We start from the raw sequence: 18,281 nt of genomic DNA on the forward strand, positions 1-18,281 counted from the left end.
CTGAGATTTCTGATGTGGTTGAAGACTGGTAGCCTCTTACCCAAACCAGCTGTTTGGGATTAAGAAAGTTAATATAGATCTAAAAAGGTGATTTTCAGATGACATACAATCTAAAACCAAGATATAAGTCAGGTGTCGAATCATGGTCTTTTAAGGCAGATGGAAAGATGCTTTATTTAATAGACAAAATTGATAGACTGGGTGTTAAGGCTGTCTTATACTTTATAAATTGTAAAATGATAATAGTTTTTATTCATTTTATAGTTGAGGGGGGAAAAGCCTTTTAACTGGACAAAAAGGAGGAAATGTAGATTGTCCTGAAGCTGTTCGTATTTTAATGTTAATTCCACTTCCCTGAGAAGGGCTGCCTAGTCATGTTATCATGAGGTGACTTCATCTGAACCTTCCCATTTTAATATGTAAAATAAAGGAAAGCCAGAGACTGAGGACATGAGGTAGGGGGTGGGGTGGGGGGGAGGCAGGGGGAGAGAGGAGAGTGCAGAGGAGGGAAACAGACAGAAGAGAAGGTCCAAGATGAACCTCCAGAAAGACCAGCTAGATCCAGGTGGGCTTAATTGGCATTAAACAGTTATGAGCATTAAGGATTTAATAGGTCTAATATCTCATATAGAAGGGCAGTTTGTATCTTTGTCTATTTGATGTAATTTTGTTGTGTAGAGGGTTTGTGGATTGAGAGTTGAATACATAAACCTGTATGAAAAGGAAAAAAAAGGAGGGGGGTGCCAAGGCAATGCAGCCCAAACAGCCGGGGGCTGAAATCTTTAAAGTTATAAGCCAAAATAAATGTTCCTTTCTTTTAGCTGATTTGTCATGGATATTTGTTACAGTAAAGAGAAACTGGCTAACACAAGGAGACAGGACAGAACTCACCCATTGGACTGTTATTAGTCTAAGATGAAATTCTGCAAAGGCTACATATGAGATCTCCTTGGCCCTGACTGCCCAACCCCCAGATCCATCGCTCATTGACTCTGTAGCCTTATGCCAGTCTTTCAACCCTGTGATATAATAAGAGTGCCTCCTTCATGAGGAAGATTTGATGCTAACAGGCAAAGTGCCTGAAAGGGTGTCTGGGGCATGGTAAGAGCTCTGTGCTAGTTATGACTTAGGTGGCATCACTATGCACTGAGCAGACTCAGGGACTTAACATGTATGACTCCAACAGGGCAGGAACTGCTGCTATTCTTCTTGTACAGAAGAATGAAGTAATAAGGACATTAATCCAAGTCATAGAGCAAGCGGTCAAACCAGGACCTGCAGGCACAGGCACATACTACCACAGACCATTACTCAGTGTAGGTTCTGAGGGAAGCACAGGATGGTCACCTAGAGTCACTAGTGGTTACTGTCATGGTAACCAGAATGCTTTCCCTGCCTGCTCATTACAGAAGACTTTGGCAACAACTGAGATGGTACAGGCTACATGAAACATCAGACAGGTAACACATTCCCTGTAAGTCATAGCAACAAAAACAATATCTGACTCACCAAATGGCTCTAGGAAAACCTGCCTTCTTTATCTCAGTTTTAAAAGTCCTTCTACCTCTAAACTTCCCGTATTTCATACCAGTTCTTCTCAGATTCTGGCCACATTTAAAGATAAATAAATATTCACACAAATAAACAATGTAATTCTACCAAAGATGAAAATGTATTGTCAGTATTCAACTGTACTTGGATAAATGGCCTGACAGTAAGAAATGTTCTTCAATAATGACAGAGATCTGGTTTTTGGGAAACAAGTATTTCCTACAAGGAACAGAGTAGCACACATGGCTAGCTTGCTGTGTGAAGGAAAACTGACCCAAGAAGAGAACAAAGGGAATTCCCATGTTCCAGTTGTCCACACCTGGGTTGAAACACAATCTAACACAGAAACACCTCAGAGTAACAAGGGCAGGCAGCATGCCTCATACTCTCCTTTCTAGGAGAAATGAAAAGACTCAAATGTTCAAGGGAGTGTTTTGGTTTAAAAAAGAATAAAAAAAATGAATAAAAACAAAGCTCACTGGAAATATGCAGTGAGACAGGGGATTCATCCTATGGCTGCTTACGTTTCATGAGTCCGCGCTTGCTGGACATTGAGAACTAATGCCCACGCCATGCCCATCAACTCAGCTCTAAAATGTGAATATTCAGTTTAAACTGCTTCTGCTGTGTCTCCTCTATAAACTTTAAACTTCTATAAAGGGAGTTTCCCTTCCTCACCTTTTAATCTCAGGACTCAACAGATGCTCAATAAATGTACATGGAAACTTAAGTTACTAATTTGATCCAGGCCTTTGTAAGAAAAAGGTCTTAACAATTCTTTTACATTCACTTATTTTGTGTATCTTTGTGTGTGTGTGTGTGTGTGTGTGTGTGTGTGTATGAGAGAGAGAGAGAGAGAGAGAGAGAGAGAGAGAGAGAGAGAGAGAGAACGTGTGTATGCATGTTTGTATGTGGCAATAAGTGGACAACTTGAACGAGTCAGTTCTGGAAAATGTCTTTTCTTGCTGAGCCATTACTGGCCCATAGAATGCTTTAGATAGAGGCATTTTAGTGCTTGTTATAAACACTCTTGACACTGCAAATAGAGACCATGAGGCTTCTTGAGGTCATGTGACTAGCCTTTGGTCACTAAGCTGGCTCCCAGGAGTCCAATTCTAGAGCCTGTAATCTTAACTTCTTTTGGACTGTGCCAACCTGTTCCACTGCATCCCTTAAACTGTGTCTTAGTTCCCACAGGGCTTTCCAAAGTCTTCAGCTAAACAAGTTTAGAAACTGTACATCTGCCTACCATGTATGAGGCCTGTACTAGGCCCTCAGCACCACAAAACAAACAAGCAAGCAAGCAAACTCTGTCTGCATCTAGGTAGCAATATTATATGTGCTGTGTATTTTAGTGGATTGAGTAGTTTTGTTCCTTTTAAAATGTGTGTATGTGTATATGTGTGGCGGGGCAATAGGTAGATGTTGGGTATCTCCTGAGGGAGGATCTCTCAGTGAACCTGGAGCTTACTAACCGGCTAGACTGGCAAGCCCCAGGGATACGCTCTGCCTTTCTAGCACTGGAGTTAAAGTGTATGAATGTCACCATGCCTTGCTTTTTCTGTGAGTGCTGAGGACCTGGGCTCAGGTCCTCACGGCATCTCCTCAGGCCCTAAAATGTTTTTTTTTAATTAAAAAAATTATTAACTTCTTTGTAATTCTAGGGATCAAATCCAAGACCTTGCACATGTTAGATAAACATTTTAACCACTGCCCTGTAGCCCATCCCCCACCCCTACCCCTACCCTAATCCAAAGTTTACTTCTTTTCAGGAGTACTCCAAAGCTGGGCTTGCTGCTGCACACCTTTGACCCTAGCATTTCCGAGGCAGAAGCAGGAGAGGAGGGCTGTGACTCTGAGATCAGCTTAGGCTACACAGCAAGACCCTGCTTCAAGAAATAAGAATGAAAGGGAGGGAGGGAGGGAGGGAGGGAGGGAGGTTCAGAATCAGCACCCTTCCCCTCTTATGTTTCAAGAGAATAATTTACCCTTCCTCTGGCAGAGAGTGCTGCAAAGTCCTACACTCCTTGGGTGTGAAGGCCACATGCAGGTCGTCATCGGTGAGGTCCCCCAGCTCCTGGGCCAGCTCTGCATCCAAGCTGTTTAAGTGCGTCATCACAAGTCCTTCAAAGTCCACCGGCTCCACGGGCTCATAAAGCTGAGGCTGGAGGGAAAGGGAGGAGAGAGGCTTCCTGGTGGAGTAGACAGACACACAAGCGCGCAGGCGGCGGTTATCTGCCCTGCCCTCCCGTCAACCCAGCGTTTCACTTTTAGCCTAAAATGAAGCGACCTGAGCTGTCAAACTGCAACTGTGACAGGAGAGGTAAAGAAAGGCAGTAGCAGAAAGTCGAGTCACAACACGATGAGTAATTAAAATCACACCCCAAGGCAGAATTTTTTCTCTGCTTAATAGCCGCTTGATGAGGAATCCTGAGGAGATCCAAAATGAGATCACAGGCTTTGAGGAATTTTTATAATTTCTCCTGCAAAAGCTCTCTGAGGCTATGTTTTGTTTACCTAAACACAGTGAAAAAGAGAAAGAAGGCAATTCTCCAGAAACTCAGGCAAACGCAGCACTCCTCTGGCTGTGCACTCAGACACAGTGTTTCCCTTGGCCTGAGATGTCTATATACTGCTGCTCGAAGCCAGTGGTTTAGACACAGTCCCAGCTGACCTGGAGCCACGCTTGTGGCTAAGCCCCTCTAAAGGCTGAGGCTTCCAAACACTACCAGTTGGGAAGAAACGCAGGACTGAATCTGGACGAGCAAACACTGAGGATTTACTGAGGAAAGCTGTCCCATCTTCCCAGGAGGTGGGGGAGGGACTAGACAGGCTAGAAACCCAGGGCATCTGAAACAATGTTGCTCTTCAGCTGTAGTAAGTATTACGAACCCCCAAAATTTTGCCAGTCCCCTATTAAACAAAACACATATTCTAGCTCGTGGGGTGCAAAGATCCAGGAACCACTGCCTGAAGGCAGTGAGAGCTGCTTAGATCGAGGAGATTGGCCCAGAAATAACAACAGCAGTAAAGCAGAGGCTGCATCCCTCGGAGGGGTTCCTTTGTGGATTCAGCTCAAGTGAACACTGTTCTTCATCCCAAAAGCCGCACAAAACAAAAGCCCCAGATTCCGGACTTGTCCTATGGGAGGGCGAGCCTGAAGGAAGGGCTGACAAAACTGGTTTTTCATCCCCTTGAGCCCACATACCAGCAGGCTCTAAGCTGGGTGGAGGAATAGTGCTGTTGAAGAGGCAAAGGGCAAAAGGATTCCAGAAGGCAACTATGGCTTTCACAGTTCCTTTCCCAAGACAGGAACGACTGACTCCTGAGAGAGAAGATCCCCAGCTGCGTGTGATGGGATTCTTAGCTGTCAACTGAACTATGTCTGGGATCAACTAAAACTTAAGCTGCCAGGCATACCTGTGAGAGTTTCTCTTGATTGGATCATTTGAGATACAAAGATATATCTTCTACATCCAGATCATTCGAGGTCATGTGACTCACCCTAAATCCGGGCCACGCCTTCTGGTAGCAGCCCTCAGAAAAGGACATGGAGGCAGGAAGCTTTTACTTTTTACCTGCTTGGCCTTATTCTCTCTCTGCCAAGTTCACCTATCCGGCTGCTGAGGCATTCCTCTATCAGAATTAGAACCTGCTTCTTTGGGATTCCAAAGTTTATTAGAGACCAGTTGCAAACCCAGCCTTGTGGATTAAACAACCTCTGGATTGTTGGACTTTCTGTCAAAAGACAGCCATTGTGGGACCAGCCAGACTAGCCTGTAAGGGACTTTATGACACCCTGAAAATAAATAGATATTTATTCTACCAATTCTGCTCCTCTACAGAACCCTGACTAAATGCACTACCCTACTTCTGGCCGAGATTCTTTTAGATGGCTGACTTACATAGCATTCACTGTCAGCAGGATGCAATGAAGGCAGAGGAGAGGGTTGCAGGGTGAACTGAGAGCGAAGAGCTCCCTTTGGTCATCAGGTGGCAAGAAGACAGGATTCTGACTGTAGCCTGAAGTTAGCAGAGGAAGGGAAGAGCCTCTCCAAATCAATCTCACTAGAAGCATGGGGCTGCCCTCTAATCAACCACTGGATAATGATGTTTAACCTTCTCAAACATAAATATACACAAACAGACAATAAACTCAAACTCCTTAGGTCTGAACATAGTCCAGGGGTGGAGCAGGCTGTAAGCTCAAACTGTATGATGGAACCATTGCTAGACCATGCCTCTCTAGAACATGTCAGCTGGCACTTGGTATCTTCTCCTCTTACTTCTATACTGAAACTGGTAAGTAGAGTCTGCTCATTCCAGTGTGATACAAACTGATCTTGCCAGTGGTAATGTGTACAGATTCCAAGTTCTCTTAACTTGACAGACCTTCAAGATGTTTTTCTTCTTGCAAGCTCAAATAATACCCAGGAATCAAACAATCAAATAATAGCCAAGAGTCTGTACTCTAGAATATCTATAGTTTTAATCTCATGAACAGGTTTTACCATGAGACAATCAACACAAACAGAAAGAAATGAACGCATGCATACACAGTGCCCACAAGTATGTGTGTGCGCACACACGTATGTCAAGTACTGAGGACTTACAGCTGCCTTGTACTGCATGAGGGATGCAGTTTGAGCATGAGGTAAGGTAGCAGTTACATTGAATCTTCAGCTCTTTGGCTTTTAAGGGTCCAAGTCTTTCCCTGACCACTGTGCTTTCTCTTCTCTTCTGTTGAGCCATGTGTCTTCTTAATCAGCAGAGAACAAAAGGACCCTAGTTTAAATGCCATGATCCAAAATAATTTCAAGAGGATTATCCTTGCTCAGGGAGGGGGAGGGTGTGTGCGTGTGCGTGTGCGTGTGCGTTCGTGTCCCTCCACCCCCCTTGATGAGAGCAGAGCATCAGTTCCACCAGCTCCACCAGCCATGGGGTTCCAGCCTGCTCTGCCTTCCTCCCTGACAACCAGCTCCAGGGATTTCAGGCTTGCCTAGCCCAATGCTCTCAGGAACTTCCTCTTCCCTTCGTAAATGGACGTTTTGCTTTCTCAGCTATGGCTTGGAGATGCTGCTGTAGCTATGGTCGCACCTGTTGCCCACTCTGCTTCCTGGCTGCTTGTAGGGCATGCCAAAAACTCTTGCCTTGCAGCCTAGACATTGCTTCTTCCTTCTTCCCGAAATACCTTCTTTTGGCAAGCTGTTGGGCTCATGCTGAGCACTTCTTGGGTATCTCCATTCCAGACAGAGGTTCTCAAAGACCACCCTGCCTAAAACAGCATCTCATCTGTGTCACTGTTCCCTTTGCCTGTTTGATGTTTCATAACCCTCCCTGCCCTCATCACAGCTGACATCCACTTGTTGGTTTACACCCATCTCCTGAAGTGCTCCACAAGAACAAAGGATGGGCTTTGCTGTATTCATGCCTGTCACCCATAGCTATTGGAGGTGCAGAGTAAGATAAACATTTCCTCAATGAATAAAAAAGACTTATCACAATAAATATAGCACCCTCTCTGAGTGGGACACCTAGACCTTAAATCATTAATAACTCAAGAGCTAAGAATGCAGCCTTGTGGCTTTTTTTTTTTTTTTTTTTTTTTTTGGTATTTAAAAATCATTATGTTTAATCTTTACACACCAAGAAAACTTTGACTATTTCCATGTTACGTTTTGTTTTACATACACTTTATGATCATTGTAAATAGTAAGATTTCAATGCATACTATCAAACCTTTAAAAACTCAAGTACTGACAAAAATATACTCATATAGTTTTATGCTAAAATGCTTTTAAGAATTTGTACGTTTCCTCTGCCCTCAGTGATTTCAAAGTACTTAGTGACCTAAAAGAGGCTCGCTTCCCTGCCTCCAGCAACTTCTTCCACTGATGCCACTGTTGATGCTGAGCTGGCACCACGACTACCAGTCTGGTTTTCGGTAAGTCAGATCTGCACATGCACAAGTGTATCCACGTATGAAGGCTGGGGGTCAACCTGCTATTTTCCTCAGAAGCCATCTGTCTTGCTTTTGGAAGCAGGGGCTCTCCCTGGGACATGGAGCTGACTAGCCAGTGTGGCCCAGGAATGTTCCTGTCTCCACCTACCCAGTGCTGTGGTTGTAAGTGCTTTTTATGAGGGTTGTGGGGAACTCAGATCGTCATGCTTGGGTGGTAAGCACTTTCCACACTCAGCCATCTCCCTGGCCTGTTTCCATCCCTGGGTACAGTGACCATAACCGAGGGCCTGCTCTTCTTGAAGAATGCCTGCCCTACCTTCTATCTCATCCGCACTGTGAATGCCAATGGGATCTACACTGAACGCTGCATTTTTTGCCATGTCCCTCCCATACAATCAACAACACTGAGCAGCCAACTCCGGGAAGAAGTTAAGTGAGAAATAACAACAGCATCTGATGCACAAAGGAGACCAGGAGCTAGGAAGCCAGAGCTCAACCTTTAGTTGGCAAAGAGAAGGGTACTGTATTTCACAGAAGCTAATGTGTGCACAAGAAAGAATGCTTCTTGGGCATGAGACATCCTTCAGCCATGAATGTTAAACACATAAACAGGCCCCGTAGCCATGGTGCTCAGGTGCATGCCCAGGGTGTGGCTTTTTACATCCTTTACCTCACCCAGGGCCATCATGATCTGGCTGTTCTTTCGTTTCTCTTCAGACTTTTCTATTTTTAAAAAGAGCATATTTTCCTTCATTAAATAATGTACATAAAGTTCTTAACCACTGAGTAGGTCTTCAATCCTCCTTGCTGCTTTAGAGATAGATCCTAACCCATCCATTTATGTACGCACTCACTATACTTCCCAGGTTTAATAACCAGAGGAAAGGCTTTACATCTTATAGGTTGGTTTTGTTTTTTCTTTTTCTTTTTTTTTTAAATATAAGCATCAAGTGTAGGGTTGTTTGCTTGCATAGATGGCTGGTACCGGATCTCTGGCTAACCTGCTCCCATGACAGTAGCAGCAGAGCATGCTGAAGCTGGTACACATCTCAGGTCAGGACATGGGATGGCCAGAGGCCTATCTCTCTGGATCTAATCTGACACTATCTAAGCTCGGAAAACTCGTTCTAAATGATCGATCTCCTTCTCATTAAAGCATGCAAAAATTTAAAAGCAGTTTACTGCGCTGGTGAGATGGCTCAGTAGGTAAAGGAACTTGCCCTTAAGCCTGATGACCTAAGTTCAGTCTCAAGAATCCACGTGGTAGCAGAGGACAAGCTTCTGCAAATTGAACTCTGACCTCTACTGGCATGCTGTAGCACTTGAGTGCACATGCAAAATAAGTGAAATTTGGAAGAAAAGTAGCTTATCTATTTGGAAAATATTTATACAAACAATCATCATAGCAGGCATTTTTATAGTTAGCATCACAAACAAAAACGGGCCAAGCAGTGGTGGTGCACACCTTTAATCTCAGCACTTGGGAGGCAGAGGTAGGTGGATCTCTGAGTTCGAGGTAAGCCTGGCGTACAGAGCAAGTTCCAGCTAGGGCTACACAGAGAAACCCTGTCTCGAAAAACCAAAACAACCACAAACTCAAGAAAACAAAACAAAACCAAAAAAAAAAAAAAAAATACAAAACAAAACCCTGAATAAACCAAGAGGAGACCATATCAAATACACTGCCTCCTACTCATTTATTAGATATTTGGCGAAGAGCTGTATTTTGTGAGGATTACCTACAGGGGTAGCATGTGGTCCTTGCTCACTACACATCTATAGCTCAGAGCAGGCAGGGCAACCAAAAAACAAAACAAAACAAAACAAACAAACAAGCCACCACTCTGTATATACCTTCCGCTATTTGAAATTGGTCCAGTCCTCTAAGAATCTTTAGGTGACTCTCAACCTGTGTCTCTGGGGTTTATTAGTTGGTTGCTAATTGTGTTTGGAATTCCACCCTCACTGTTCTACAGGGATCCTGGCTAGAAATGTAAGAAGAAGCCAGGTGTTGCTAACATTTCTCTAGGGCTGAAGACTGGTCTCCTGGGGTTTCTCAGCTCCTCCCACAAGCTTTTACCTCCTATCACACTATGGAGTTTTCTTCTGAATTCCCATCACATGTGAAGCCTGAGTGGGGCCCTATGGATTACTTGTCCTCCCAAACAGATCACAATGGAAAACTCTGCTACTTGCCTTTAATGATCCACAGGAGTCTCTACAGTGCCAAGTGTCTAAGGCAACAAAATTACCCACATTTACACAGGTGCTACTGTAGACTTCTACATGGACCCTAGGGAGGTAACATAAGCTGCCAGTTTTGCAGGACAGGGAGCTGAAATCTTCAGAGGTTAAGTGACTTGGCTCAGGTTATACAGACAATAAGTGACAACCACCTTTCACCTTGGGCTCATCTGACCCCAAACTCTTTACCCTTGCAAATGGCAATAACCTTTTGATGAGTGGTTTTAAATGCCTGGACTTCAAATATATATTTTTAAACAACCACTTGTATGAGGTTATAGAAATGATTATATCACTTAAAGCAAAACAAATAGTCAAAATACACATTCCCTTATTTTTGAATTAGCCAAAAATAATACAACTAGCTGTCCACACTGCAGCCTCTGACTCAAGATACTTTCTAAAGCTCCACTCCTGTGCCTTGCTAAAAGTGACACTTACTGAAATGTCCTACTACTTAGGAAAGGAACCGGGCTCAAGGAAGAGGGAAATCACCTTGTAGCTTGGTGATTTCTCCTGGGAGCCTTGTCTGAGAGGATGAGTACAGAGAGGCAGACCACACCTTCCCACACCACCACAGAACAGACCAAGGTACTGGGTTGTTCTGAACAAAGCAGGAGAAGGTAGACCAGGCATCTTGATTCCCGTTGGTAAAAGAAACAGGGACAAGACAGTGCTGAAGCTAGAAGGGAGAGTCAGGGAAGGGAAAGACCAAGGAAATTACATGGGGAAAAGCAGGAATAAGAAAATTTGAGGACCAGTCATATACAAACAGGACCAGGATTGAATGGCAGCAGCTAAAGTCGAGATTCTTGTAGCTAGCATTTGAACCTTCCCACTTCCTTTACAGCTTCCGTTAGTTACAACATGGACAGCTAAGCTGCTCATTAATTTGGCTTCCCAGCTACTGAAGTAACTCGTCAACATTCACTTTTGTCAAAACCTCCTAAGGGGATAGCAAACTACAAGGGACGCTTGCAAATATCGCATTTTTTTTTCCTCTGTAACTCTCCATTTAACAGGATTTCAAGGATTGCAGTAACTCAAGGCCATGGTATTATCACAAAGGTTGCTCAGGAGACAAGGGGTTAAACCTCCTCGGAAAACCTCTCTACTGTGCACACTATTCCACAGCAGCTGCTATAGAGAACGCCACTCTTAACACTTTTTGAAGACAAGCACCAAAGCTCCCCACACTGTTTAAAATTTAAAAGCACATCCAATCACGTTTTAACTAAATTGTGCACACTCTGAAAGACCACGAAATCAGAAATCACTCGGTCAAACTTATCTATATAACATGTCTCAGTTTACTTACTCTGAGAACTCCGACATCATGCTGTGCGTTTTACCTAACCTAAAGTTCTGAAGCAGGCAGGAAAAGACATAAAAAAGGAGGCCTGGCAAGGCTCCAAAGTCCTAAACGGGCTTCTCCAAAAGATGTCACCACAAGGTAACCTCTCACAGCGAAGGCGCTACATATTTGTTAGTACTGTCTCATCAATGACACAACCCATCAGCTATCCTGAAATAACCACAAATCCCTCCAGTAAAACATACCTGAAGGTACACAGTTAACGCGGTGGGTAAACTGTCACAGGCGACAAAATGGCGGCTACAGGAAACAGGGGAAGGTTACAAAATTTCTAAGAGCAGAAGTGGCTTTGAAGTAATAACTAGAAACAAAAAAATAACCTAACCTTCTCAAGATAACCACCAGATCAGCCAGAGAGTGTGGCTGTGGGCTGCGCTGTATGAGGAAGTGAGGGCAAAGCAGACTCAGCTCGCTCAAAGGAAGTGGCACTCACTCTGGGTTACAGTCTCATTTTAAGACAGTTCTGCCTCACCTGACACACATCTGGTCTTTAGTCCTTAAATAATATGATACACATATTATTAGTCAAATAATGTAACAGGCACGCCACACTTGCCAGTTGATTGGCTAATGTTAAACTGGAGGCACCTTGAAAGGGGGATATGTTATGCTGTAAAACTAAAGATTTGCTCTCCGGTGTGAATGATCTCACTGGTGCGGAGTTTCAGGCAGGGTTATCTACAACCACAGCAAGGCTCAGCTGAGATGGGAACAAGGGGATGTAAAAGGGTGGAAGAGAAGTGCTCTAGACTCTCTCTGGGAAGAGACTAGGTGACTAATAAATCGCCCATGTTCACAAAACCGTGACACTAGAATTGATAAACTTCATAATACATAAATTTACTTCCAAGAAAATTATCCCATAAGAAAGGCTTGTACCTTGAGCTTCTGAGATTTTTCAATTAAAAATGTCTCACCAAAACACGCTAAACTGGTCAGTTTCTAGGCTACCTCTTCTTCCCACATAGGAACTTTAATCATGATGGTTTGGGGGTAGCCTGCAAGCCCCCTAAGTAGAGAACATCAGAAGCATCGTTCTGGGCTATCTCGCTCTACTCACACCAGAGAGAGGGAGATGTCCGGCATCTAAAGGTAAACAGTTACAAAGCAGTGGGCAGAGAATACTAGGTGCAAAACCAGCTAAGGCTAGTTGGGGCGGAGGAGGTAGATGCTGGGGATTTCTGTCCCTGACCACTGACCAACCGACCTGTAATGCATACTTACTAGCTGAAGAGAGGGGAAACCAGACGTACTGATGCTGTGCCGGTGGTACTGTCCAAGGTTGGGTGGGAGCGTAAACTGCTTCCTTATTTCTGATGATGAATACCTAGAATTAAAACAGAAAAAAAAAAAAATCTCCATGGAGTGATGATTTAAACAGACCCAACACACTACAGTCACAATGCAGTCTTTGGCTGAGTCACGAGTAGAGCTGACCGGAACACTTCCATGTACTATGGGGTTTTAAATAATTAATACTTAAATGTTCACCAGGACAGTGTACAGGGCAGGATTATTTGGTTCCCAGCCTTCTGTGATGAACAGAGACCGGCAGGAGATTGCTACTTGTGTTCATCACTTCTCTCTCCACAAAAGCATCAGTTTCTTTCAAAATGCCCCTACTCATCTGCGCACTGCTTAGACTGAAATATGGACCATGAGGCGGGCACATAAACCAAGTCTGACCCATCAGATCAGCCTCTTGGCATTCAGCTTGAGGAAGAAGAGTCTGCCTGGCATGCATTCATACCCCTGCTGGTCCTTGCACCAGGCCTGGTGAAGCATGGAAGCACAGGAGAGTATGGACTGGCCGTAAGTTCTGAGAGCACTGTCTTTATTTAACAGTACAGGAAACAGTGTCAGGAGTGAGCAGTCTATTATAGTCCATAAGTCATCAGAGAAATGTCTAGCACACCATCATGGCATGCTTCGTCACAACCAGTATGATGGCCAGAATAAATCACTAGACTGTCAGTCACAAGTGTTGCCTGGTGATAGAGAAGCACACACATGCATTGTTGGTAGGGATACAAATAGTATATTTATATATATTAATATCATCTATATTATCTATCTACACTAATATATTAATATATATTAAGCCAAACTCATTGGTAGCTACACCTCCCAAAGAAATGAAATGTGCACATAAAACTTAAACACCAACATTCAGACTAGTATTATCCCAAAAACCACAACAACTAGTTGTCACTGTCAAGTGCATCTTTAATCCCAGCACTCAGGAGGCAGAGGTGGATGGATCTCTGCATTCGAAGCCTGTCTGGTCTACAAAGTTCCTGGAAAGCCAGAGAGAGCTACACAGAGAAACCCTGTCTCAAAAAAAACAAAACAAAACAAGCAACACCCCCTGAAAAAACAAAACAACAAAACAAACAAAACCAAAACCCAACCAACAAACAAAACCTCACCATTATAAAGAGTCTAGAGGCGGAAGCAACACAAATGTCCATCAGTTGGTGGGTGCACAAAAAGTGATCTACCATAAAATGGAATATTACTCAGCAGAGAAAGGAACCAAGTAGTGCTACATGGGAGATTCCCAAGAGCATCATCCTAAGGGGAACAAACTACACCAAAAGGTCACATATTTATTATTCTTCATATGAACTTCCCAGAATAGTAAAATCTACAGACCAGAAGGTAGACTGCTGGTTGAAAAGGGTGAACAGGACCACAGAGCAATGGAAAGTGCCTCTGAGGAGGGTTTCTTTTTAAAGTGATGAAAATGTTCTAAAATTGGATTGACGGGTCAGTAGCTCTGGCTACACTAAAAGTCACTAGGCTGTGCACATTAAATACATATGAGGTGTAGGCACTGTCTCTAAGCTGGGAAGATCTAGATAAAAGTTACAAGTGTCAGTACAAAATAAGGGTGGATGCAGAAAGTTTAGAGCAAAAATGGGGGAATTCAGGTTTTGTCTCTGTTTGATTTTAATCAGAAATGAATATTAATCAGAAATTGTAGTGTCACCAATTCAAAATATCCGATTAGATTGTCCCAGACCAACGTTACCTTGCATGAATTATTAATGTAGCAGGCGCTCACACTGCAGGAACTCACATTAAGACAGTAGCCATGGATTTTCTTAGATGCTGACTGTAGTCACAAGAGAGCCCAGACAACCAGGGCAAAGACCTTACCTAACCTTTTCTAATGTTCAAACTGACCTTTTTCAGACAATACAAACTTTTTCAGAAACTTCTGCCTTCAGTTCCTCCCTGAAGACTTCTGAAATTACATGTTATTGTTCCCATCAAACACAGTAGACCACCTGAGGTAGGAACACCAGACAGCACTCTGGAGGGGAAAAGGGACATCATGACAGAACTCTTGCTGCTCTCCATGGCAGAGCCTCAGGATGTCGTTCTATTGCAAAATCAGAGTCCCTACTTTCTAGGTCTGCTGATTGGCTTTGTTTTGTTTCTTAATATAGAGTCTTGTTCTGTAGCCCCACTGGCTAACTCTGGTAATCCTCCTATCTCGGCCTCCAGTGAGCTAATAGGTGTTTACAACTATGCTTGGCTTCTTCAGTTCTTAAAAAAACCCAAATGTCCTAGTTCAGGGCCACACAACCGATCTTCCCTGGTACTTCAGGCCTGACCTGTGAGAAGTCTGCTGTTTCTATCAAAGGTAGTTAACTGGACAAGAGTTCCCCTTCTTCCCCCTGATTAGCCAATTGCGTCATTCTGTGAAGATTTTGTGATTAGCCTACTCTGGGTTCTGGCATACCCTTTTTATAAAAAGAGATTGCCTTACCTGATAACCTTCTCTCTGGTTGTATATTTCTTTATGCAACATCAAGGATTCTCATTCCCAACACACCTAACATGATGTTATTTTCTGTCCCTACAGAGTCAATCACACAAAAGGCAGCTGGGTCTTACCTTCATGACTCTCAAACATAAAGAGGACATGTTTGTCCTTGATATGGGAATAAGCCATACTATAAGGAAATGAACTAGTTCCCAGCACTTAAAAATCTTGGAAATAAAGTTTCTTAAAACAGGTCACAGAGATAACATTTCCCCAGCACAACGCAGAGGAGGGCTGGCATATGAGGACGTTGTCAATACTGTGACAGTCAAGACAGCTATGCAGCTGCCTTTACCTTTGCATCTAATGCCCTGGCTGAAGAATATGCCAGGTGGAACTCCCGTGCGTAAGTGGATATAAGAACTCTATACAATAGGACCGTAGCAAACCATCAAACACAGCCAAAGCACACAACATTGAGGGGACCACTGGGCAAATAACAGCAGAAGAGACAAGGCATGTTAGTTTGACATTTAACACGACGGAAACATCAATTCAATTACAGACAAACTATGAATTAATCTACAGATGAAAACAAACAACAGCACGAGGAACCAAATCCTAGCACACTGTAGTCAGTATATTGATACCCCCAGGCTTTCCAGAAACCTTTAATTTGAAAATACTATAAATGAAATTTTCATTCAGGCTGGCACAGTGTCACATGCCCATGTCCTCAGTGACTTGTGAAGCCATGGTAGTAGAATTTTAAGCTCAAGACCATTGCTGTCTAAAAATAGAAAAAAATCAGAGGGGCTAGGGATATATTTTGATGTCAGAGTGCTTACCTAGCATGCTCAAGAGCCAATACCCATCCAAATGATGTTTAATATCCTTAAGAGAGAAAGTATGACGGCCTAACACTAGAGCATTCTGCAGAACATCAACATTTTGTGATCCTGTAGCCAGTGGGAGCTGCAGCCTGGTGCTGTTGTGTGGCATTGGGAGCCAAGGGGGAGAGAATCCAAATTCAAACCTTGAAATATAGATTTTTACTGAGCACATATCATTTTTTTCGGTGTCATAAAGTTTTTTTTTTAAAGTGTGAGCAGAGTCATCATAAGCCTCTGAGCTTCTGAAGTGAGGAAGTTTTTCATCAGGTTTTTGGACTAAAACCATTAGTAGGCGGAACCCAGATGGGGAGGTGAACATCGAAGTGAGACCACTAGACATCAGGTGTCTTCCTTCCTGCTTCCAGCATTTTTAAAAACCCTGCTGGGCTGTCTCCGTGCAATGTGTGCATGTAGAAGAATGAAGTAGAGTGGGAACCTAAGCTGTGCTGTCTGCCATCTGTCTGCGATCAAGCACATTGGTTAATGTGGCTGAGATGTAGTTTTATTACATGTAAACAGGAGGGGCTGGACTATGTGATCTCTGGGCTCCTTTCTAGTGCTAACGATAAGTATGATGAGAATCTCCAAGAGGAACAATCAGATCCACAGCCTACAGGAGCAGCTGCACTAGGAAACCACGGGGCCAGAGGCTTCTCTCTGGCTTCCATGAAGCTGCATGGCTAAACGTTGGTATGCCCTGCAGCCAGAGTGGCTGGAGAGATTTTTAGAACAAGGAACAGCCTTGTCCATAAGTACTTAAAGAGACTGAGGGGAAAATTTTAAAAACCACCTTCCCCATCCTTGTCTGACCTAGTTCCAAAACAACTCCATCTTTTTTCAAAACTTACCTTAGCTAAATCAATGGAAACAAAGAAGCTACACTGCAGAGAGAACATCTTGTGTACTGTTTGGATGCATCACCTGCCAATCAAAAAGCCTATGGCCTATGGCTTGGGCAGGAAATAGAGGGAGAGATATGAAGGGGAGAAAGAATTCTGGTAGAGAAGGAGGCAGAGAATGTGACTATGGTACCTGAACACAGGAAACCAGCCACATGGCAGAATGTGGGCTGGAATAAATGGGATATTTTAAGTTATAGCTAGTCAGAGTAGAGCCTAGCTATGTGTCCAAGGTATTTGTAAATATATTTTGAGTCTGAGTCTTATTTCTGGGAACATGAGGCTGAGAGGCAGAACTGGAAATAACTTCAACTTCTACGTTTTCTTGACTTCAATCTTCCTAAGTTATCAAGCAACTGATCTCAGGATCTGAGTCTTCCTCTCTTGGGGAACAGTTACACTACCTTAGCTTTACATAATCCTTTTCCAAAAGTAAGGCTCCAGTTCTATTGACAGCTTCCAAGGGCAACAAGATCATTACCATCAGTGCACACACTGACATCCCGGGTAGAGAGAGGCCTCACTATTCTGTTCCCTTACATCCTGCAAAAGCCCTAACTCTGTTCTGAACAGGACAGGTCCTTCACTCACTGCTACTAAAGCACTGGCCTTCTAGTATAAGACACTAACTACTTCAACAACTTAACAAATGGAAATACAGCCTGTGCATGAAATAGCTATTCAAGATGCCAGTTATGTTTGTTTTGGTAAAGTCCTAAGGTCTGAGTTATAGATGGAGAAGTTATTTTTAGTACAGAATCCTGGCCAAAACCTTTTTTCCTGAAAGCGTTTAGAAAGTAGTGTTTTATGCAGTATCTTTCTCCACGTGTAATGCTTGAGTAATGCCATACTTATTTTTTTAAAACAGCAAAAATTATACTAATGCACATAAATTGTTCTTACTACTTAGAAATGATAAGGGCTCAGAGAAGCAAAGTAGTAAATAAAAGTACAGGGACATTTTTTAGGAGACTTTTCGCAAGTATGAAGATTATACAAAAAGGTCATTTCTTCTATATTGATTAATTCCCCACTTTCTGTTCATCTTCTATTAAAAACGTCCAATGAAGTCTCATAATCAGAGGGATCACCTAAAGATGTTCTGTGAGATTCCTAAACGATTCTGCAAGATGCTTATAGCCGGGAATATACTCAACCCTTTCCTCTTACATATGGAGACAACAGAACATAGACACAACACCCCTCAGAATTCAAATTAAGACTGTATCAACAGGCTAACTTTAGCAAACCTTAAACGTCCACTTTGCAGTTCTGTCCTTGGATCCTCTTCCCGGAAGTGATCCTCAAATTATAGCATCCGTAAGAGTGAGCTAGGGAGCTGTTCAGCAAGGAAGATGTCTGGGCTCCTCTCCAGAGATTGTGATTCATCAGTCTGAGCACAGATGCATTTAGAAGGAGGAAAAGACTGCCCTGTGTTCTCAGTGCCAGCAGAAAGGCTTGCTAAGAAATCTACCTTACCATTAAGCTCAGAGAGTAAGGCACACTTGGTCCTCATGGAGCCGAAAGCAGAACTCAGACCCATTTGATTTTGTGCGTAATTCTTCACCACCATTGCCCAGTC

General features: G+C 43.2%; 1 protein-coding gene across 2 annotated transcripts in view; it reads right to left on the minus strand.

The window, feature by feature from the left end:
• DOCK8 (dedicator of cytokinesis 8) overlaps positions 1 to 18,281 on the minus strand; it is a gene marked incomplete at its 5' end in the record, with an annotated part of 175,940 nt that overhangs the window by 126,547 nt on the left and 31,112 nt on the right. For both annotated transcript variants that reach the window (XM_080911132.1, XM_080911133.1), the window contains 2 exons: positions 3,540 to 3,715; positions 12,357 to 12,459. In XM_080911132.1, coding sequence (XP_080767258.1) covers positions 3,540 to 3,715; positions 12,357 to 12,459 — 279 coding nt within the window. The remainder of the gene's footprint in view (positions 1 to 3,539; positions 3,716 to 12,356; positions 12,460 to 18,281) is intronic.

This window comes from Micromys minutus, assembly GCF_963924665.1.
Source record: "Micromys minutus genome assembly, chromosome: 2".
Taxonomy (NCBI): Eukaryota; Metazoa; Chordata; class Mammalia; order Rodentia; family Muridae; genus Micromys; species Micromys minutus.